Source organism: Chlorocebus sabaeus, chromosome 9, assembly GCF_047675955.1.
Source record: "Chlorocebus sabaeus isolate Y175 chromosome 9, mChlSab1.0.hap1, whole genome shotgun sequence".
NCBI lineage: Eukaryota > Metazoa > Chordata > Mammalia > Primates > Cercopithecidae > Chlorocebus > Chlorocebus sabaeus.
In genome coordinates, this window is record NC_132912.1 from 100,003,176 (window position 1) to 100,026,179 (window position 23,004).

The 23,004-nt window shown below is 42.5% G+C and overlaps 1 protein-coding gene across 6 annotated transcripts in view; it reads right to left on the reverse strand.

Annotated features, from left to right (window-relative positions):
- Positions 1-23,004, reverse strand: part of ARHGAP19 (Rho GTPase activating protein 19) — a 77,286-nt gene that overhangs the window by 19,245 nt on the left and 35,037 nt on the right. For 5 of the 6 annotated variants that reach the window (XM_038009389.2, XM_007963729.3, XM_007963728.3 and 2 more), the window contains exons 5-8: positions 20,905-21,131; positions 17,204-17,290; positions 5,422-5,487; positions 3,111-3,302 (exon numbers count right to left, since the gene is read on the reverse strand). In XM_038009389.2, the coding sequence (XP_037865317.2) occupies positions 3,111-3,302; positions 5,422-5,487; positions 17,204-17,290; positions 20,905-21,131 (572 nt within the window). The remainder of the gene's footprint in view (positions 1-3,110; positions 3,303-5,421; positions 5,488-17,203; positions 17,291-20,904; positions 21,132-23,004) is intronic. The other variant, XM_038009388.2, reaches the window with a different exon arrangement.

Here is a 23,004-nt window from a genome sequence, read left to right on the forward strand (position 1 = left end):
CTTGGGAAGCTGAGGCAGGAGAACTGTTTGAGCCCAGGAGGTGGAGGCTGCAGTGAGGTGAGATCACGCCACTGCATTCCAGCCTAGGTGACAGAGGGGAACTCTGTCTCAAAAAAAAAAAAAAAAAAAGAATATTACATAAACATTGAAACTGTTCATAGCCTTTTAATAATACGAGAAATGTTTGTAATATAAAGTTAAATGAAAAGGGCAGAATATAAAACATTACATATTATGATTTTTTCTTTTGGCCCAGATGTAAGGGCTCAAATATGATCTTAAGTAAAAGAAAACAATGTGAAACACATATTCATGGAGAGAAACACTAGGACGAAATACTCTAAAATGTTATCAGTGTTTACCTCTGGATGTGTATAGGTGATTTTTATGTTCTCTTTACACACTTCTGAGAGTTTCAATTTTTCTATAGTGAGCATATATAATTTTTATAATCATAGAGAAAAAATTAGAACACAATAAAATTATAATTTCTTCAAAAAGATACAACAGGCTGGGTGCGGTGGCTCACACCTGTAATCCCAGCACTTTGGGAGGTGAGGCGGGCAGATCATTTGAGTTCAGGAGTTTGAGAACAGCCTGACCAACGTGGTGAAACCCCATCACTACTAAAAATACAAAAACATTAGCTGGGCATGGTGGCACATGCCTGTAATCCCAGCTACTCGGGAGGCTGAAGCAGGAGAATTGCTTGAATCCAGGAGGCAGAGGTTGCAGTGAGCCGAGATCGAGCCACTGCACTCAAATATGATCTTTTACTTAAGATCATATTTACTTAAGATCATATTTGAGCCCTTACATCTACACTCCAGCCTGGGCAACACAGCGAGACTCCGTCTCAAAAAAAAAGAAAGATACAGCAGTATTTAAAATGTATGGAAGGATGGCTAGGTGCAGTGGCTCACACCTGTAAGCCCAGCACTTTGGGAGGCAGAGACGGGTGGATCACTTGAGGTCAGGAGTTCAAGACCAGCCTGGCCAACATGGTGAAACTCCATCTCTACTAAAAATGCGAAAATTAGTCGGGCGTGGTGGCGCACGCATGTAGTCCTAGCTACTCAGGAGGCTGACGCAGAAGAATTGCTTGAACCTGGGAGGCAGAGGTGGCAGTGAGCTGAGATCATACCACCGCACTCCAGCCTGGGCAACAGAGCAAGACTCTGTCTCAAAAAACTAAAAATAAAAATAAAAATAAAATAAAATGTATGGAAGGAGTCTGTCTGCATGCATAACAAATGCTTAGACTGTCATGTTTAGTGAAAACAGGAAAAAATTTTAAAGTATATGGTATGATCATAACTATGTAAAAAGATATCCAGAGGAAAAAGACCAAAAGACAAAAGAAATGCACACAACATAAACACTGGCAGAAAGAGTGATTTGCTTTCTTCTTATCCTTCTCTATAATTTTCTGTTTTTCTAAAAAGTGCAAAATTTTTTTCTTTCTTAAGTATCAGTGTTCTTTTTTTTTTTTTTTTTTTGAGACGGGGTTTCGCTCTTGTTGCCCAGGCTGGAGTGCAATGCCATGATCTCGGCTCACTGCAACCTCTGCCTCCCGGGCTCAAGCAATTCTCCTGCCTCAGCCTCCAGAGTAGCTGGGATTACAGGCATGAGCTACCACACCTGGCTAATTTTGTTTTTGTTTTGTTTTGTTTTTTGAGACGGAGTTTCACTCTTGTTGCCCAGGCTAGAGTGCAATGGCATGATCTCAGCTCACCACAACCTTTACCTCCTGGGTTCAAGCAATTCTCCTGCCTCAGCCTTCCGAGTAGCTGGGATTACGGGCATGCGCCACGCCTGGCTGATTTTTTTTTTGTATTTTTAGTAGAGACCAGGTTTCTCCATGTTAGGCTGGTCTCGAACTCCCAACCTCAGGTGATCTGCCCGCCTCGGCCTCCCAAACTGCTGGGATTACAGGCGTGAGCCACCGCACCTGGCCCTAATTTTGTATTTTTAGTAGAGACGGGGTTTCTCCATGTTGGTCAGGCTGGTCTCGAACTCTTGACCTCAGGTGATCCACCCGCCTCGGCCTCCCAAAGTGCTGGGATTACAGGTGTGAGCCACTGCGCCCAGCCGGTATCAGCGTCCTTGTTCAAAGAAGTCATTATACCTGTCCTATATGAAACTACTTAGTTTCTATCAAGAATTAAATCACTAGACTGGTTTGAATCTGCAGCAATACTCAGCCAACACCCTGTAAAATTCTAACACAATTTGCTAGATCTCAAAGTAACTTCAAAGAGATGGCAGAAACTTTTCTCAAATGACTTTGTCAATTTGTAAGAACAGCTCAGTTCACCATTATCTGAGTACTTGTTTATACCTGGCCTTACGCTGAGTAGGCATAAAATAAGTAAAAAGAGACTCTTCCTCCAAGAAAGTCCCAGTTGAATAAAAGTCAAGAGGCTGACCGTGCCTGTTCAGGTAAAATTCAAGAAGGATTGAGACAAAATTAATCTCCTGAGAAAGAAACTACCCAAAGTCACAGGACTTACTTAAACCACACTTTGAGTCCCAAAATAGTAAATTTGTTCCCATAGCTCCAGCATAAACAAACTTAGCCACCAGAATTCCTACTTTCTAGTATCACACTAGGGCCCTGATTTATTGTGTTCTCTAACTGCAAACGACTCTGTTAGTAAAAAGTTACCACTTAGACTTTGCTATGCCAGCCACTCTACATAGATTATCTCTAATTTTTAGAACTATGAAACATTGAGGTTACTATTACCATTTTACAAACAAGAAAACTGAACCTCAGAAAAGCTATTTGCTAAGAAAATCTGGAGGGTTTAAACTTTGGAACAATATAGTGAAACTGCTGGTCCTCTCTCAGCAAACTTGGGACACGACCAAAATGAGAGACACTCTAATCACACTTGGATCCTCCCGCTTAACTGTAGAAATCAAGAGCCTCCACTCCTTTCTCTAGTGGAGCAGTGGCACAGAGATCGCCGTGGAGATTCCATAGACAAGCCTGCTTTCTTGGCTGAGCCAAAAATTAAATGAGATTCTTAACAATATGACCTACTGATTCTACAACCACGATTACACTCCGAAAGCCCCATCGCGACTTCCCTGCCTTTAGGCACCTGTCTAATAAGTTGTTTCTTCTTTGCTGACTCTGGCATATTGCGAACGTGTTGAAACAGCTCTCTCAGTGCCTCTTCCGTATGCTGCTGGGTCTCCTCCTGGTGAGGGCAGGAATCTACCCGGTTACGTTTCTGAAACTTTGCCAGCTGAAAGGACTTAGTATGACATGAAGCTATCAGGTCAAGGTCATCCTAAGGAAAATTTAAAAGAAGAGTAAATTAATATATCCTGCTAAGTTTGTTTTGGGGTTCTTACAAAAACCTGGAACAAAAAAAGGGAGAGTGGTGACATGGTATACTCCTATACTCAGGAACAAGAAAAATCTTAACACTATTATCAGATAACAAGGAACCTATTAATATAGGTTATATTAATAGCCCACTCCCATGACCTGCCCAGAGAACCTAAGTGCATTTAGAATACTGCCATCAAGAGCTATATTTGTATAAGAGTTCAGTTTTTAAAGCATCTTTTAATTTCATTAATTTATTCAACAATTCAACAAGGTAAGCATGGAAAGTATCATGATTCCCATCTGATGGAGGAAAAACACTGAGGTTAAACTGTTAAGTTTAAAGTCATCTGGATACTAAAGTGACAGATCCACCTGGGAGCCCAAGGGCTCTGACTCTCGGCTAATACTCATTCCCACACATGGCAACTTAATATGAGAACTAGACAGCAGTGCTAGAGGAACAAAAACAGCTCTCTAACAAAAAACTACACTCCATTTAAACTAGTTGAAACCAAATACTGTTTTCCTGGTAACACTGAATATTTGCTGAATAAGAGGGAGAAACAAATAGGAGCAGAAAAAATAGCACAAGTGGACAACTTAAGTTTCTAACCATGACAGGATGAATAGAACTTGAAAAATTTAAGTACTCAAAAAGTGTTTGTAAAGTTTTTAACTTCTGACTTTGCTTTTTTTTTTTTTTCAAAGCAGGAGTGCAAGTTTATTTAAAAAGGCTTAGAACAGGAAAGAAAGGAAAATATGCTTGGAAGAGACCCGAGCAGGCACATAAAGGTCAAGTGCCTAACTTCTCACTTTTTTTATTTTTTTGAGATGGGGTCTCACTCTGTCACCCAGACTGGAGTACAGTGTCACCATCTTGGCTTACTGCAACCTCTGCCTCCTGGGCTCAAGTGATCCGCCCACCTCAGCCTCCCAAGTAGCTGAGACTACAGGTGCGTGCCACCACACCTGGCTAATTTTTTGCATTTTTGGTAGAGACGGGGTTTGGCCATGTTACCCAAGCTGGTCTCAAACTCCTGATCTCAAGTGATCCACCTGTCTCGGCCTCTGAAAGTGCTAGGATTACAGGCATGAGTCACCACACCTGGCCATAACTTCTTACTTTTAAAACTCAATAATCATATCTAGGCTGGATGCGGTGGATCACGCCTGTAATCCCAGCACTTTGGGAGGCTGAAGCAGCCGGACCACTTAAGCCCAGAAGTTTGAGACCTGGGCAACATGGTGAAACCCTGTCTCTACCAAAAATACAAAAACTAGCGGGCATGGTGGTGCATGCCTGTAGTCCCAGCTACTCAGGAGGTTGACGTGAGAGGACCAGGGAGCCGAGATCATGCCACTGCACTCCAGCTTACCCGACAGAGTGAAACCCTGTCTCAAAAAAAAAAAAAAAAAATCATTATCATATCTAATCTTGTGAATAAGCATTATACATTTCCCTATCTATCTAAGCTCATCTGGTCTCAAGTCTTTTAGCCATTTGATAGAGTTTTACCATACCAATGAACCTAAAATAGGAATGAATTACATAAAATTGATAAAATTGTCCTTTCATTCCTATAAAATATTTAACACATTTGCTATTCACAGATTATTTATATCAGAAGGACTTTATGAAAAACCTTGAAACACAGGGTCTGTGTCATCACTCTTGTGCAGAGGACACCATCTATCAGTAGAGAGCCTCTGAAAGCAAATAAAAATAGTGTGTGGGGGGGACTTTTTTTTTCAAGAGACAGGGTCTCACTGTGTTACCCAGGTTGGAATGCAGTGGCACAATCAGTTCACTGTAGACCTGAATTCTCCCATCTCAGCCTCCAGAGTCACTGGGATTACAGGCCTGAGCTACCACACCTCACATGTGGAGCATTTGTATTCTAATACATAACTTACTTCTTAGTCTTCTCCATTATGGCAAAATGACTAAGTAATTTTGAGCTATAATACTAAAAACTTATTTTCCAAGCTTTTACTTTGACTTCATACTTTGTTTTAAAACTCCACCAATCTTAACGTTCTCCTTGTTTAGGTTAAGAGCAGATTCCTATTCTTACCTTTGATGCCTGAGTTCTGGATCCCAAATAGTGCAATCTGGCACATTCCCGAATGTAAGCAGGAGCCTGGGCAGGACATAAAAGAAAATCAAAACCCAGTGATTACTAGGATGTAACATTCTCTCAGGCCATAAGGACAGTGGTTCTCAAAATCATGTGACCAGCAGATTACTTTAGAAAAGCCAAAGATCCTCAAAATCCATAGCCCCTCCATAGCTTCCTTTATCTTGCCACCAAATAGATACCTCAACAAATCTGATGGAAAAACTGTGAGAAGACACCAATGTAGTTGTTGCCACTTTAAAAATCAAATATGGCATGTATATATTCAAATAAGCCAAAGACAAAAATATAGACATTTGTAGGAATGTTTCTATCTGACAAAAACCACCCCCTCAAATCCTTACAAATTACAAGTGGTCTCCAGATCACATTTTAAAATCACAGTGTAGAAAATTCATTTAACGTCTGTAATCTCAGCACTTTGGGAGGCAGAAGCAGGAGGATCACTTCACCCCAGGAGTTTGAGACCAGCCTGGGCAACACAGGGAGACTCCTGTCTCTACAAAAAATTACTAAAAAATGGCCAAGCACGGTGGATCATGCCTGTAATCCCAGCACTATGGGAGGCCGAGATGGGTGGATCACCTGAGGTCAGGAGTTTGAGACCAGCCTGACCAACATGGTGAAACCCTGTCTCTACTAAAAATACAAAATTAGCTGAGCGTGGTGGCGTACGCCTGTAATCGCAGCTACTCAGGAGGCTGAGGCAGGAGAATTGCTTGAACCCAGGAGACAAGAGGTTGCAGTGAGCCAAGATCTCACCATTGCACTCCAGCCTGGGCAACAAGAGCAAAACTCTGTCTCAAAAAAAAAAAAAATTACAAAAAAATTACCCGGGCATGGTGGTGCATGCCTGTGGTCCCAGCTACTCAGGAGACTAACGGTGAGAATCACTTGACCCCAGAAGTTCAAGGCTGCAGTGAGCCATGTTCATACCACTGCACTCCAGCCTGGGCAACAGAGCAAGACCCCGTCTCAAAAAAGAAAGAAAGAAAGAAATACCATTTATAATTACTATGGAGTAGAATCCTGTGACAACTACCCTGATACTGTCTTAGTAGATGTACAAAATAATACAACTACCATAGAGGAAAACTGGGTACGTAACATCTAATAAAATTACATTTGCATTTACCTTTTCACCCAGAAACCTCACTTCTGGTAACATATCCTGAGTATGTAACTCCAGAAATGCAAAACACACTTGTATAAGATTAATCAAGAAATTGGATACAACCCGAATGTTCTTTAACAGAGAACTGATTGAATCAACTTTCATACATCCATACAATACAGTACTATGAAAAAAGGAAGGGAGAGGAGACAGCGAGGGAAAGAAAGGAAGGAACAGAGGGAAAGAAAGAAAGGAAAGGAAAGGAGAGAGAGAAAAAGAAAGGACAGAGGGAAGGAAGAAACACTTAATTGATATGGAAGGATTTCTAGGATCTACTGTTGAGTGAGAAAAGTAAGTAAATGTACATTTGTATAAGAAAAAAATGGGAAATAGCAATATACACACAAATATACATTTACTTGTTTTTATAAAAAGAAACACTAAGAGGATAACCCAGAAAACAATGAAAATAATTAGAAAGGATTGAGATTTCTCTAAGTATATCTTTTAATGTGGTTTTGACTTTTTTTTTTTTTTGAGATGGAGTCTCATTCTCTCACCCAGGCTGGAGTGCAATGGCACGATCTCGGCTCACTGCAACCTCCACCTCCCAGGTTCCAGTGATTCTTCTGCCTCAGCCTCCCAAGTAGCTGGGATCACAGGCACCCACCATCATGCCCAGTTAATTTTTGTACTTTTGTAGAGAGGCAGTTTCACCACGTTGGCCAGGCTGGTCTCAAACTCCTGACCTCAGGTGATCCGCCTGCTTCGGCCTCCCAAAGTGCTGGGATTACAGGCCTAAGCCACAGCACCTGGCCAGTTTTGACTTTTGAACCATGTTTACACTACAGGTTCATAACATAAAATTAAATCCAAAAGGAAAAAACAAGGCAAGCCCTAAAACCAAACACCCAACAGGAAAAAAAAAAAGAACATATCTGTATATCAAACTGACAATGTGAGCACAGAGAAAGAAATTTTTTTTTTTTTTTTTTTTTTTTTGAGACAGAGTCTCGCTCTGTCGCCCAGGCTGGAGTGCAGTGGCCGGATCTCAGCTCACTACAAGCTCTGCCTCCCAGGCGCCCGCCACCTCGCCCGGCTAGTTTTTTGTATTTTTTTAGTAGAGACGGGGTTTCACCGTGTTATTAGCCAGGATGGTCTCGATCTACTGACCTTGTGATCCGCCCGTCTCGGCCTCCCAAAGTGCTGGGATTACAGGCTTGAGCCACCGCGCCCGGCCTAGAAATTATTTCATATAACTTTTGAAAACTGTATTCTCGGCTGGGCGTGGTGGCTCACGCCTGTAATCCCAGCACTTTGGGAGGCGGAGGCAGGCGGATCACGAGGTCAGGAGATTGAGACCATCCTGGCTAACACAGTGAAACCCCGTCTCTACTAAAAATACAAAAAATTAGCCGGGCGTGGCGGCGGGCGGCTGTAGTCCCAGCTACTCAGAAGGCTGAGGCAGGAAAATGGCGTGAACCCGGGAGGCGGAGCTTGCAGTGAGCAGAGATCGCGCCACTGCACTCCAGCCTGGGTGACTGAGCGAGACTCCGTCTCAAAAAACAAAAAAAGCTGTATTCTGACTATATATCCTTAGTGGGATATATTCAAGGAAAAAGGAATTGCAAGAAAATCTTGAACTTTAATCAACAAGTTTATATAGGCTTACTGTCAGTAGTAACAGTTGTATTATTTTGAAATTAATTTAAGCTTATTGTAGGACAGAGTAAATAACATATACAAATGCCATTAAAATCCAAACTTTGGCCGGGCACAGAGGATCATGCCTGTAATCACAGCACTTTGGGAAGCCAAAGAGGGTAGATCACTTGAGCCCAGGAGTTTGAGACCAGCCTGGACAACATGGTGAAACCGCATCTCTACGAAAAATACAAAAATTAGCCGGGTGTGGTGGTGCTCACCTGTGGACCCAGCTACTCGAGAGGCTGAGGTGGGAGGATCGACTGGTCCCAGGAGGCAGAGGCTGCTGTAAGCCCAGATTGTGCTACCGCACTCCAGCCTGGGTGACAGAGCAAAACTCTCCAAAAAAAGAAAAAAAAAATCTGAAATTTGCAATATAAGAAAAAAAGAAATACAAATACAAAACAAAAGAAGCCAAGAAAACGTTCTGTGGTATTAAATCTGAATTGGTGGTATTAATATGAACTTACAATTGCTTTAAAAAAAAATGTTTAATCTATTTCTTTGCCCTCAAGCAGCCTAGAAGCAATGACACACCAGAAACAATGAGTATACCTAGTGTCAGTCAGAAGTCAAAGTTCCCTGGAGAAATAATTACTCCAGATCTAGGCCAGCACAAGTACGAAGTGAGCTGGGAACATTTTATACCAGAAAGGAAACACTCAAAGACAATACAGTCCTGTCAAAAAGATGGAGAAGCCAGTTAACAAGGGCTATCACTGGCCAAATCTGGGATAATTTAAATATCAATTTTGTTTGTTTGTGACAGGGTCTCACTGTCACCCAGGCTGGAGTGCAGTGGCATAATCTCGACTCAGTGCAACCTCCACCTCCCGAGCTCAAGTCATCCTACCACCTTAGCCTCTGAGTAGCTGGGACCGCAGGAGCATGCCATCACACCCAGCTAATATTTGTATTTTTCGTAGAGATGGGGTTTCACCACATTGCCCAAGAGAATATCAACATTATAAATAAAATTGACTAACACTTCGGAAAAATAAAAATCCATGAGTTTATATTAATATTCATTTTTAAAGGGAGAGAGAATGAGACAAAGAAAAGCTGTATTCCAAAGAAGAAAGTCAGCTAATAAAGACTGAATGACAAAATTAGAAAATCATCATTTTTAATACCCAATGTAATCATAGATTCCAGCAGGATTAGCAATGGATGCTAAAACCATTATTAGGTAATCACTCTACAGGTTATTTACTAATTGCAAAGGGGAAAAAAATGTACCTTTATAACTGAAAGATCTAGCAGTTAGCAAAACTAACATCGTGAAGAGCGAGAAAATCAAACATCTGTGCCTCCTCATGTGAGGCAACGTGACACACACAAACATCACCTGTGAAGTATCTTTGCCGAAAATGCTTAATCTGAATCTGGTTAAGACTCTAGACCTAGCTTCTAGTTTACAGGAACTGCATGGAAGGTGATAGAGGAACAAGTTAAATAACTTGAGAAAACAATAAGACGAATTTAGAATGTGCGACGTTCTACAACACAGTTAACTTGATGCTTCAACAAATGACATGAAGAAAAAGCATGAGTGTGCAGCTTAAAAGTGTCATAATAATTAAAACCAATACAGAAACGTTGATTGGCATATATTGAAAACAAGTATGAAATACATTCTTAGGACAGCTGGGGAATTTGAATATGTACTGAAAGTGAGATGGTAAGAAATTATTGTTAGTTTCTTAGATGTGATAATAGTAGTGTGATAAGATAATATTTTTATTATTAGGAGATGCTTACTTAAGTACTTAGGAATGACGCATGATGTCGTCTGCAATTACTTTTAGTGATTCAGCCAAAAAAAGGTAGGAACATATATAAAGAGAAATAAAGCTAATATGGCAAAATGATAACATCTGTTGACAGTGGGGGAGAGTTACATGAGTATTCACTGTTTTACTCTTTAACTTTTCTCTATATTTGAAATTTTTCAAAATAAAGGTTTTTTAAAGAGTCTCGTGACAAAAACATTATGATATATATATAGTTTAATTTCTTTTTTTTTTTTCCCTTTTCTTTTTGAGATGGAGTCTTGCTCTGTTGCCAGGCTGGAGTGCAGTGGTGCAATCTCGGCTCACCGCAACCTCCGCCTCCTGGCTTCAACTGATTCTCCTGCCTCAGTCTCCCGACTGTCTAGGACTACAGGCGCCCGCTACCATGCCCAGCTAATTTCTGTATTTTTAGTAGAGATGGGGTTTCACCATGTTGGCCAGGCTGGTCTTGAACTCCTGACCTCAGGTGATCCACCTGCCTCAGCCTCCCAAAGTGCTGGGATTATAGGCGTGAGCCACCACGCCCGGCCAGTTTAATTTCTAAATTGAAAAACTATAAAACAGAGCTTAAGACCAACAGAAATTTTCTCCAAACAAGAATATATAAGGACCCATGACATCTATTCTGTAAACTTCATTTTAAAAAAAGAAAGCGCAGTGGCTCATGCCTGTAATCCCATCACTTTTGGAGGCCAAGGCAGGAGAAATGCTTGAGCCCAGGAGTTCAACACCAGCCTGGGCAACATGGTATACCCTGTCACTACAAATAATAGAAAAATTAGCCAGGCATGGTGGCATGCACCCGTCCCAGCTACTTGGGAAGCTGAGGTGGGAGAATCGCTTGAGCCTGGGAGGTCGAAGCTGCAGTGAGCAGATAACACTACTGCACTCCAGCCTAGGGGGCAGAGTGAGACCCTGTCAAAAGAAAGAAAATAAAGAAGGAAGGAAGGAAAAGGGGAAGGGGTTGGGGAAGGGGAAAAGGAAGGGGAAGGGGAGGGAAGGTGAAGGGGAAAGGAAGGGGAAGGTGAAGGGGAAGAGAAGGGGAAGGTGAAGGGGAAGGGAAGGGGAAAGGAAGAGGAAGGGGAAGGGGAAGGGAAGGGAAGGGAAATGGAAAGGAAGAGAAGGGAAAGGGGAAGGGGAAGGGAGGGGGCAGGGGAGGGGAAGGGGAAGGGAAGGGGCAGGGGAGGGGAGGGGAAGGAAAAAAGAAGGGGGGGAAGGGGAAGGGAAGGAGAAGTAAAGGGGAAGGGAAGGGGAAGGGAAGGGGAGAGGAAGGGGAAGGGGAAGGGGAAGGGAAGGGGAGGGGGAAGGGAAGCGAAGGGGAAGGGGAAGGGAAGGGGAGGGGAAAGGAAGGGGAAGGGAAGGGGAAGCAAAGGGGAGGGGAAGGAGAAGGAAAGAGGAAGGAGAAGGGAAGCGAAGGGGAAGGGAAACTAAGGGGAAGGGGAAGGGAAGGGGAAGGGAATCAAAGGGGAAGGGGAAGGGGAAGGGAAGGGGATGGGGAAAGGGAAGGGAAGGGAAAAGGAAGGGGAAGGGAAAGGGAAGGGAGGGGAAGGGGAAGAGAAGGAGTAGGGGAAGAGAAGGGGAGGGGAAGAGAAGGTGAGGGGAAGAGAAGAGTTAGGGGAAGGGAAGGGGAAGGGGTGGGGAAGGAGTGGAGAAGGGGAGGGGAAGAGAAGGGTTAGGGGAAAGGAAGGGGAAGGGGTGGGGAAGGGGTGGGGAAGGGGAGGGGAAGAGAAGGGTTAGGGGAAGGGAAGGGGAAGGGGTGGGGAAGGGGAGGGGAAGAGAAGGGTTAGGGGAAGGGAAGGGGAAGGGGTGGGGAAGGGGTAGGGAAGGGGTGGGGAAGAGAAGGGTTAGGGGAAGGGAAGGGGAAGGGGAGGAGAAGGGGTGGGGGAAGGGGAAAAGAAGAGAAGGGAAGGGAAAGGTAAAGGGGAAGGGGAAGGGAAGGGAAAAGGGAAGGGAAGGGAAAGGGAAGGGAAAGGGAAGGGGAAGGGAAGAGGAAGGGAAGGGGAAGGGAAGGGAAGGGAAGGGGAAACGAAGAGAAAGAAAGGAAAGGGAAAAGGGAAGGGAGGGAGGGAGGAAAGAAGGAAGGACGGATGGACAGATGGATGGATAGGACAAAAAAAAGAGGAAGGGGGAAGGGAGGGGAAGGGAGGGGAGGCGAGGGGAGGGGAGGCGAGGGGAGGGGAGGCAAGGCGAGGGGAGGGAAGGTGAGGGGAGGGGAGGGGAGGGAAGAGAAGAGAAGAGAAAAAAGGCAAGCAAAGAAAGAAGGTAGGGAGGGAAGGAGGGAAAGGAAAAAAGGGAAAGAAAAGGAAAGAAACAAAAAAAAACCCCACCATCCCCAAAGATGCTATGAGCTGAAAAAACATCCAGAAAGGGAGCCAGCCTTAGACAAACAGGCTTACATGAAAATCTGAGGTCTTAAGCATTTTACAATTCATAGAGAAACAACAAAAGGACTGCTCAAGTATTGGAAATTGGCCTTAACTGTATATACACTGTAAATCCCTAGGAAAAGATGTGGTGTTGGGAAGAGATAAAACCAGACTGAGTCAGATGGACTGATAACAGTAGAGGACAGAACTAGTAATAGTTAAGAAGAATTTTAGGAAAAATGATAAAGCAGGAACATAGCAAGACCTCACCTCTACAAAAAATTAAAAACTAGCCAGATGTGGTAGCACGCGCCTGTGGTCCCAGCTACTCAGGATGCTGAAGTAGGAGGATCACTTGAGCCCAGTGAACTGTGATCATGCCACCACACTCCTGCCTGGGTGACAGAGTGAGACTCTGTCCCAAAAAAAAAAAAAAAAAGGCCAGGCACGGTGGCTCACGCCTGTAATCCCAGCACTTTGGGAGGCCGAGGCAGGCAGATCATGAGGTCAGGAGATTGAGACCAACCTGGCTAACACGGTGAAACCCCGTCTTTACTAAAAATACAAAAAAAAATTAGCCAGGCGTGGTGGCAGGCGCCTGTAGTCCCAGCTACTCGGGAGGCTGAGGCAGGAAAATGGCGCGAACCCAGGAGGCAGAGCTTGCAGTGAGCCGAGATCGCGCCACTGCACTCCAGCCTGGTGAAAGAGTGAGACTCCATCTCAAAAATAAAAATAAATAAAAATAAAAAATAACAGATGCTGATGAGGATGTAAAGAAAAGGGAACTCTTATACACTGTTGGTGGGAATGTAAATTAGTACAGCCATTATGGAAAGCAGTATGAAGATTTCTCAAAAAACTAAAAATAGAACTACCATATAATACAGCAATCCCACTACTGGGTATTTATTCAAAGGGAAGAAAATCAGTTTTCAAAGGAATATCTGCATCCCCATGTTTATTGCAGCACTATTCACAATAGCAAAGACATGGAACCAATGTGTGTGTCCATCAATGGATGAATGATAAAGAAAATGTGGTGTATATACACAATGGAATACTATTCCACCGTAAAAAAAGAATGAAATCCTGTCATTTGCAGCAACAGGGATGGAACTGGAGGTTATTAGGTTAAGTGAAATAAACCAGGCACAGAAAGACAGATCATCACACGTTCTCACTCATATGTGGGAGCTAAAAAGTGGATCTCAGGTCGGCTGCAGTGGTTCACGCCTGTAATCCCAGCACTTTGGGAGGCCAATGCAAGCAGTCAGGAGTTAGAGACCACCCTGGCCAATATGGTGAAACCCTGTCTCTACCAAAAATACAAAAATTAGTCCAGTGTATTGGTGCGCGCCTGTAATCCCAGCTACTCGAGAGGCTGAGGCAGGAGAATCGCTTGAACCCGGGAGACAGAGGCTGCAGTGAGCTGAGATTGCACCACTGCACTTCAGCCTGGGTAACAAGAGTGAAAACTCCATCTCAAAAAAAAAAAAAAAAAAGTGCATCTCATGGTGAGAGAGAAAAAGAAAAGAGAAGAAAAAAAAATTGATCTCATAGAGGTAGGGAGTAGAATAATAGTTTACAGATGCTGGGATAGGTGTTGGGGTGAGGGTAAAGAGCAGTTGGTCAATAGGTACAAATATGTAGTGAGACAGAAGAAATACGTTCTAACACTTAATAGCAAAAGCAGGATGACTACAGTTAACAACATCGTATGGTATATTTCAAAATAACTAGAAGAGGGGACCTGAAATGTTCCTAACACATAGAAATGACAACTATTCACTGTGATGGATACTCTGCATACCCTGACTTGATCATTGCACATTCAATCCAAGTAACGAAATATCATATGTACCCCATAAATATGTACAAATATTATGGGTCAATAAAAAGTTCACCAAAAAGTCATATGCTGAGGTTGCTAAGATCCACTATAAGAATAAATCTTCTGGCCGGGCGCAGTGGCTCACGCCTGTAATCCCAGCACTTTGGGAGGCTGAGGCGGGCAGATCACGAGGTCAGGAGATCGAGACCATCCTGGTTAACACGGTGAAACCCCGTATCTACTAAAAATACAAAAAAATTAGCCGAGTGTGGTGGCGGGCACCTGTAGTGCCAGTTACTCGGGAGGCTGAGGCAGGAGAATGGCGTGAACCCAGGAGGCAGAGCTTACAGTGAGCCGAGGTTGCGCCACTGCATTCCAGAATGAGCGACAGAGCGAGACTGTCTCAAAAAAAAAAAAAAAAGAATACATCTTCTATCTGTGAAATTGTGAAGAAGAAAAAAGAAATTCGTGTATAGTATACATATACGGTTTGGTACTAGCCACAGTTTCAGGCATGTACTCGGGGCTTTGGAATGTATCTCCCATGCATAAGAGGGAACTACTGTATAATGAAAACTATAAAATACTGCTGAAAGGAATTAGACAAAACTAAGTAAATGGAAAGCTATCCCATGTTCATATTATTGGATAAGGACTGCTAAGATGTCAATACTACTCAAGGCAATCTACAGATTCAATACAATCCCTATCAACCTTAGAAACATCAAAATACCAATGAGGTTTTTTGGAGCAAAGACAGAAAATCCACCCTAAAATTAACATGGAGTCTCAAGGCATCTTGAACAGCCAAAACAATGTTAAAAATGAAGAACCAACCTGGAGGATTCAAGCTTCTTGATTTCAAAATTTACTACAACACCTTTACAACATTTAATAATCACACCACCATGGTACTAGTATAAAGTCAGATAAGTAGACCAATGGAATAGACTAGAAAGCCAGAAATAAACTCTTACATATATATTCAAATGTTTTTCAATAAAAGGACCAAGACCAATGGAGAAAGGACAGTTTCTTCAACAAATGGTGCTGGGAAAACCATATAACCACATGCAAAAGAATGAAGTTGGACCCTTACCTAACACCAGAAACAAAAATTAACTCAAAATGGGTCAAAGACATAAATATAAGACCTAAAACTATAAAAACTTTTAGAGGAAAACATAAAGCAAAAGCTTCATGACAATGGATTTGGCAGTGATTTATTGGATATGACACCAAAGGGACAGGCAACAAGAGAAAAAATAGACCAATTAGACTTCATAAAACTTTTTTAAATTTGCACATCAAAACACACTATCAACAAAGTAAAAAGGCAACCCACAGAATAGGAGAAAATATTTGTCCACATAGCTGATAAAGGATGATATCTGGAATATAAAGGGATGTCCATCAACTGATGAACAGATAAGCAAAATGTGGTATATAAACACAGTGGAATACTATGTACCCTTAAAAAGGAAGGACATCCTGTCACATGCTACTGTGTGGATGAACCTTGAGCACACTGTGCTAAGTGTAAATAAGGCAGTCACAGAAAGACAAATACTGTATGAGTCCACTTACATGAGGTACTTAGAGAAGCCAAATTCATAGAGATGGAAAGTAGAATGGTGGTTGCCAAGGATGGGAGGAGGGTTATGCAGAGTTATTGCTTAATGGGCACAGAGTTTCAATTTTGCAAGATGAAAAGAGTTCTGGAAATAGATAGCGATGATGGCTGCACAACGTGAATGTACTTAATGCCACAGAACTGTGCACTTAAAAATGGTTAAGAAGGCAAATTTTATAAGTATTTTACTGCAAGAAAAAAAAGAAACCAGAACTGGATGATCTCGGAAACTTTCAGTCTCTCCAGATGGCAAAAGATGCTAAAATTGGCACACGCCTGTAATCCCAGCACTTTGGGAGGCTGAGGCAGGAGGATTGAACCCAGGAGTTCGAGACCAGCTTGGGCAACATGTTGAAACCCTGTCTCTACAAAAAATACAAAAATCAGCCAGGCATGGCAGTGCATGCCTGTGGATCCAGCTACTGGGGAGGCTGAGGTGGGAGGATCACTTGAGCCCAGAAGGTTGAGGCTGCAGTGAGCCAAGACTGTATCACTGCACTCCAGCCTGGGCGACAAAGTGAGACATTGTCTCAAAAAAAAAAAGATGCTAAAATTAAGAGATTAACTATCAAGGAAGTATACACTAAAGAAAAGGTCAAGGATGACTGTGCTACCTTTTGCTAAAACCTTAGAAATGGCAAAAGGTAGAGTATTCAGTCATACAAAGGGTCCTTTCAAGAGAGTAAAAGCATGCCTCACAAACCCTCTCACTTAAACCAGAAAGCCTTTAGGAAGCTTAAAGGTTCTGTCCCTTAGGTTTCTCAGCAGGTGAACAAGGCAGGGAAATATTTATCTTCAAAAGATTTGTATATGTGGCCTTTGTCTAATGGAATGAATCCCACTGAAATCCACAGAAGACCTACAAAGTTCTTAGGAAAATTATGTCAGCAGAAACACAGCCTGTTTGGATTGAAAGGGCCAAAAAGTACAAAATGACTCCCAAAATTCTACTGGCAGACCCCCAAAACTCTACTGGCAGTAAGCAGGCAGGATAAAACTACTCAGCTGCCACATGTGCTTCCTTTGTGAAAAGGGAAGAATGGCTCAGAGGGTGGAGTCAGTTACCCAAAGGATCCAGCCCTACTCAGCCTCCTATTCCTATTCCTTTTCCTTTCCACCGTAGTGGCTGTTATCCCTGGGTTTTGCCACTGTCCATTCTGGTTTGCAATCCCATTCAGGACCTTTTTCTCATTTAGTCATCTTTATAGCCCCACTTAGGATCCCACCTTGCTCCATTTTCTCTGTCCTGTTACCAACCAAATGCTATCCCTTACCTACCTTAAAAAGTTTCTGGGAGTGTTTAATCATAAAAGCCATCCCACTGTTTAACTTTGTGATATTCTCCTGAAGGTCATTTGCAGTGACCTAGTCAGAGGAAAAGAAACCAAACAATCGGCATTAAGAGCTGGAAAGCAGTACTTACCAATAAGCTTGTTCTTTCTTTTTTTTTTGAGACGGAGTCTTGCTCTGTCACCAGGCTGGAGTGCAGTGGCGCGGTCTCAGCTCGCTGCAACCTCGGCCTCCTGGGTTCAAGCGATTCTCCTGCCTCAGCCTCCCAAGTAGCTGCGATTATAGGCATACGCTACTACGCCCAGTTAATTTTTCTATTTTTAGTAGAGATGGGGTTTCGCCATGTTAGCCAGGCTGGTCTTGAACTCCTGACCTCGTGATCTGCCCGCCTTGGCCTCCCAAAGTGCTGGGATTACAGGCGTGAGCCATCGTGCCTGGCCAGCTTGTTCTTTCAAATGTGTGAAGTTTCTATCCCTAACCTAGGTGCCTCTAATACAATGTTTAATTCTGGAAAGACTTTTTGGTTCAGCAGGATATGACATAATCTAGAAAAACAATGTGTCCCTGAAGTGATGAGGAAACCCTTGAAAACCAATTTTCATTTCCTAATTCTGCTTGAAAATTAGACATGTAAGCAAAATTGGCAAAGAAAATCTAGTCTAGGATGACTGGGCACAGTGGCGCACACCTGTAATCCCAGCACTTTGGGAGGCCAAGGCTGGCAGATCACGACGTCAGGAGATCAAGACCATCCTGGCTAACACGGTGAAATCCCATCTCTACTAAAAAATACAAAAAAATTACCCGGGCCTGGTGGCGGGCGCCTGCAATCCTAGCTACTCGGGAGGCTGAGGCAGGAGAATGGCGTGAACCCGGGAGGCGGAGCTTGCAGGGAGCTGAGATTGTGCCACTGCACTCCAACCTGGGTGACAGAATCAGAATCCGTCTCAAAAAAAAAAAAGAAAAAGAAAAAGAAAAAAGAAAATCTAGTCTAGGATTCAAAATGGGCCAAAAAACCAGAATCTGTTCCAGCCATCAAGGACACCACTGCCTCTTTAGAAAACTAGAGTTTCTCCAAAGACAAAGAGAATGGTCACTACTGATACCAAAGGTGACATCTGTTTCTTAAAAACACAGTAAAATTGTTATTGATTCCGTTCCTTTGTTTCTCCTGTCTTTTTTAAATACTTCAGTAACTCTACTATTCCAAAGCCCTCATTTTCAACATATATCTTTGTTACTCTGTTTGCTTTTAAATATTTTTTTTTTTTTAGAGATAGGGTCTCGCTTTGGCACCCAGGTTGGAGTACAGTGGTGCAATCATAACTCACTGCAGCTGCAAACTCCTTGGCTCAAGCGATCCTTCCACTTCAGCCTCCCAAGCAGCTAGGAGCACAGGCATGTGCCACCATGCCCAGCTTATGTGTCTTTTCCTTTTGTAGAGACAAGGTCTTGAGGTCTCACTGTGCTGCCCAGGCTGGTCTCAACCGCTTGGCCTCAGGCAATCCTCCTATCTCAGCCTCCCAAAGTGCTGTGATTACAGGTGTAAGCCACCACTTCTTTTTATAACCACAGTTTACTCACTGCTTTTCTATAGTCTTGGTTAGCTAGTTCTAAAATTCCTTCATTATGAGTCTTGATCTCCTTTTTTTTTTTTTTTTTTTTTTTTTTTTTGAGACGGAGTCTCGCTCTGTGCCCCAGGCTGGAGTGCAGTGGCGCAATCTCAGCTCACTGCAAGCTCCGCCTCCTGGGTTCACGCCATTCTCCTGCCTCAGCCTCCTGAGTAGCTGGGACTACAGGTGCCCGCCACCACGCCCGGCTAATTTTTTGTATTTTTAGTAGAGACGGGGTTTCACCGTTTAGCCAGGATGGTCTCGATCTCCTGACCTCGTGATCCGCCCGTCTTGGCCTCCCAAAGTGCTGGGATTACAGGCGTGAGCCACCACGCCCGGCCTTGATCTCCTTAATATGGACAAATGTTAATGTGTCTTCCTGTCCCCTACTCACCCCCAGAGGCTCTTCCTGGCCCAGAACTTTATTATTTTTTCACTAGTTATTTGTTAAGTAAAATGTTTCCCACAATCTCTCTCCTTTACCTTCCTTTTCTCATTTCTTATAATCTCAAAAATTTTTTATAAATTACTATAACCTATTTCTATTATCTTCCCAACAGCCTTGTGGGGTAAGTAGTAAAGCTATTACAGTATATCCTCACTGAAGGCATCAATAGGTTCTTGGAAACTAGGACGATAAGTGCACCGACATACAGCAGGTCCTCGAATAACATCGTTTTCTTCAACATCTTTTCATTATAACATTGATGAGAAAACTAATTTGTTTTGTTACAGGTTATTTTGATTAAAGTTTCAGTTTCCAAGAACCCATCAACAATGTTAATAGGTTGAGGACTTACTGTATTATGCCCAGTTTACAGAGGAAAAGCCTACGCATAGAAAAGGTAAAAGACTAAACAAACAAAAAATGGCTTGTAGATAGCTGCTTTAAAAACAAAAAAGAAAGTAAAAGGCCAGGTGCGGTGGCTCACGCCTGTAATCCCAGAACTTCAAGAGGCAGCAGCAGGTGGATCACCTGAGGTCAGTAGTTCAAGACCAGCCTGGCCAACATGGCAAAACCTCGTCTCTACCAAAAATAGAAAAATACAAATATTAACCAGGCATGGTGGCGCACGCCCGTAGTCCCAGCTACTCGGGAGGCTGAGGCAGAAGAATCGCTTGAACCTGGGAGGCAGGGATTGCAGCAAGTTGAGGTTGCACCACTGCACTCCAGCCTGGGCAACAGAGCAAGACTCTGTCTCAACAAAAAAAAAGGTAAAAGACATAGGTAACATCGCTGGTGTTTGGCTTCCAACCCACCTATCCTGGCTCACAACTCCATCACGTAGTAAAACCATATTATAAGTAGGCAGGAGTATAAGCTATGTACCTCCAGGTCAGCAAGTTGTTTAAAAGACTTTAGATGAGGCTGCAGTGAGCAGTGATTGCGTTACTCCCCTCCAGCGTGGGTGACAGAATAAGACCCTATCTCAAAAAAATAGAAAAAAAGACTTCAGAGAATTTATTTCTCTGTGTTTTTATCCCTCAGGCATTAAAAAAAAAAAGAGAGAATGAGTTTATTTCTCATGTAAGTCACTGAGAAGACCATGGTCTCCATAATAAGAAGCAAGTTCAGCTTTATCCAAGAAGACTATATATACAGGAAATAGAAAAGTTAGGACAAGGCAGGATTGCTCTAAGTTTCATCTCATCTATAAATCCATAAGCTTGGTGACATTATCCCATAAGATCATACAGCTTTATTCTAATTTTATAACACTGGATCTTCAGAAACTAATTTAATTTCCCAAGAAGCCTTTCCTGTTAAGGATTCCACACTAAACAGCCAAAATGAGTATTCTAGTTTATTCAGTAGCTACAATTTCCCACTAAGAGTTTCCACTAATACAATACAATGCCATGTAGGTTTATCAGAGATTGATTTATAAGTGAAGTTAGCAGGAAATGGCCCTCTCAGGTCTGATGACTCTTCAATGAACTAATAAAGTAAGTTCCCAACCTCATAAAGCTGAAGGCTAGACCTTGGACCCCTGATAATCTCACCAACGTACAGCTATAGAATGAGGCCCAGCCCAAGAAAACCAAGCAATCTTTACTCTTCCCGTCAACACTCACATTTTTTGGCCACAGGACATGGGGTGCAAACATAAGGGCAAGGTTATAGGCTGACATCTTGTTCTTGTCTTGTTTCTTTGCTGTCTGGTATAGGAGATCAAGCAATAACTTCAGCAAATTACGATTAGGAGGAGGGAGAATGAGGAAGAGCAACTGGAGAGCCTCAATTTGCCGGTCCTTGTCTGGTATATTGGTCTTGTTTCCTTTATCATCAAACTGCATCAAATCTTGAGGCCAAAGAGAATTTGCAAAGCAAGGAGAAAATATCAGCAAGAAAAATCAGTGCTTTCACCATTATCCTCCCCTCAACTCCATCAAAGAAAGGGGGAAAAAGATTCAGGCAGAAACACCATTCAAAGATTACAGCAAAACATAACAACAAAATAATGTCAATGCAATTCAACAATAAAAAGACCAAAAAAATGTTTGTTTGTTTGTTTGTTTGAGACGGAGTCTTGCTCTGTCACTCAGGCTAAAGTGCAGTGACGTACTCTCAGCTCACTGCAACCTCTGCCTCCCGGGTTCAAGCGATTCTCCTGCCTCAGCCTCCCGAGTAGCTGGGACTACAGGCGCCCACCACCACGCCCAGCTAATTTTTTGTATTTTTAGTAGATATGGGGTTTCACTGTGTTAGCCAGGATGGTCTCGATCTCCTGACCTTGTGATCCGCCCGCCTCAGCCTCACAAAGTGCTGGGATTACAGGTGTGAGCCACCACACCTAGCCAAAATTTTTTTTAATGTGTATAGGATTTGAATAGACATTCTTCAGAAGGTATATAAGTGGCCAATAAGGCTTTGTATGCTCAGTATCATTAGCCATCAAGAAACTATAAATCAAAACCACAGTGACATACTACTTATACCCATTACAATGGCTAACACTACAAACGGATTAACAAAAATGTTGGCAAAGATGTAGAGAGAATTAAACCCTCCTATATTGCTGGTGGGAATATAAAATGGTATAACCACCTGGAAAACATTTTGGCAGTTCCTCAAAAAGTAAGAGTTACCATTTGACCAAGAAATTCAATTCCTAGGTATATACTCAAGAGAAATAAACACATATCCAAGTCAGGTGCAGTGGCACATGCCTGTAACCCCAGCACTTTGGGAAGCCAGTGTGGGCAGATCGCTTGAGCCCAGGAGTTCGAGACTAGCCTGGGCAACATGGCGAAACCCCACCTCTATATAAAAAAAAAAAAAAAAAAAAAAAAAAGATCCACACATGCCTTTGATAATGCCACTCACTCCACTTCTCCCCACTCAGATATTTTACAGCTAAAAGAAAAATGAGAGTGAAAAATGAGAATGAGTATGTCCTTATTCACAAGCTGCTCCTTATAACAGGCAGCTCCCAATGGAGTTAGAATTACTGGTTCTTCCCTAACAGACTAAAAAGGTTATCAATGAAAACAGTCCCCTGGATAATGAGAATTTCAAAGGACACTAATAACCATTTGAGTACAACTCATATAGACGTACAAATGATTACAGTGTATTATTTAAGCTGTTTAACCTCAATAATTCCAAGTTTAGGAAAGGCAGGTAACATTGCTAGAAAATGTTCCCTGTTAATATGAAACCGAAAACAAAAATTCTTTCCAGTTATCAGCAAGGCATATCAAAGGCTACAACTGTGCCACGCCTCAGTATGTTCTCAAAGAACATTCAATCACAGGGTGGTAAAAGGGAGAATTTCAAATATTGCACTAAATGAATGAACTGAACTGGAAAGCAAACAAAACGACCATCTTTCATGTTAACACTTATAAAAGAATATTTCCCAAATCTTTTTCAAAGGTCTAACATCTTTGTTTCTCCCCAAAATAATTGTAAAATTATATAACATTCTAGTAATATTTACTCATTGCATCATTGGGATTGCTACTAAAGTGCTAAAAAAAAAAATCTAATCATATTAGATTTTTTTAATTCAAAACTTGTTTCTTTTTATTTTTTCTTGAGACAGAGTCTTGCTCTGTCCCCCAGGCTGGAGTGCAGTGGTGCGATCTCTGCTCACTGCAAGCTCTGCCTCCCAGGTTCTCCTGCCTCAGCCTCCCAGGTTCTCCTGCCTCAGCCTCCAGAGTAGCTGGGAC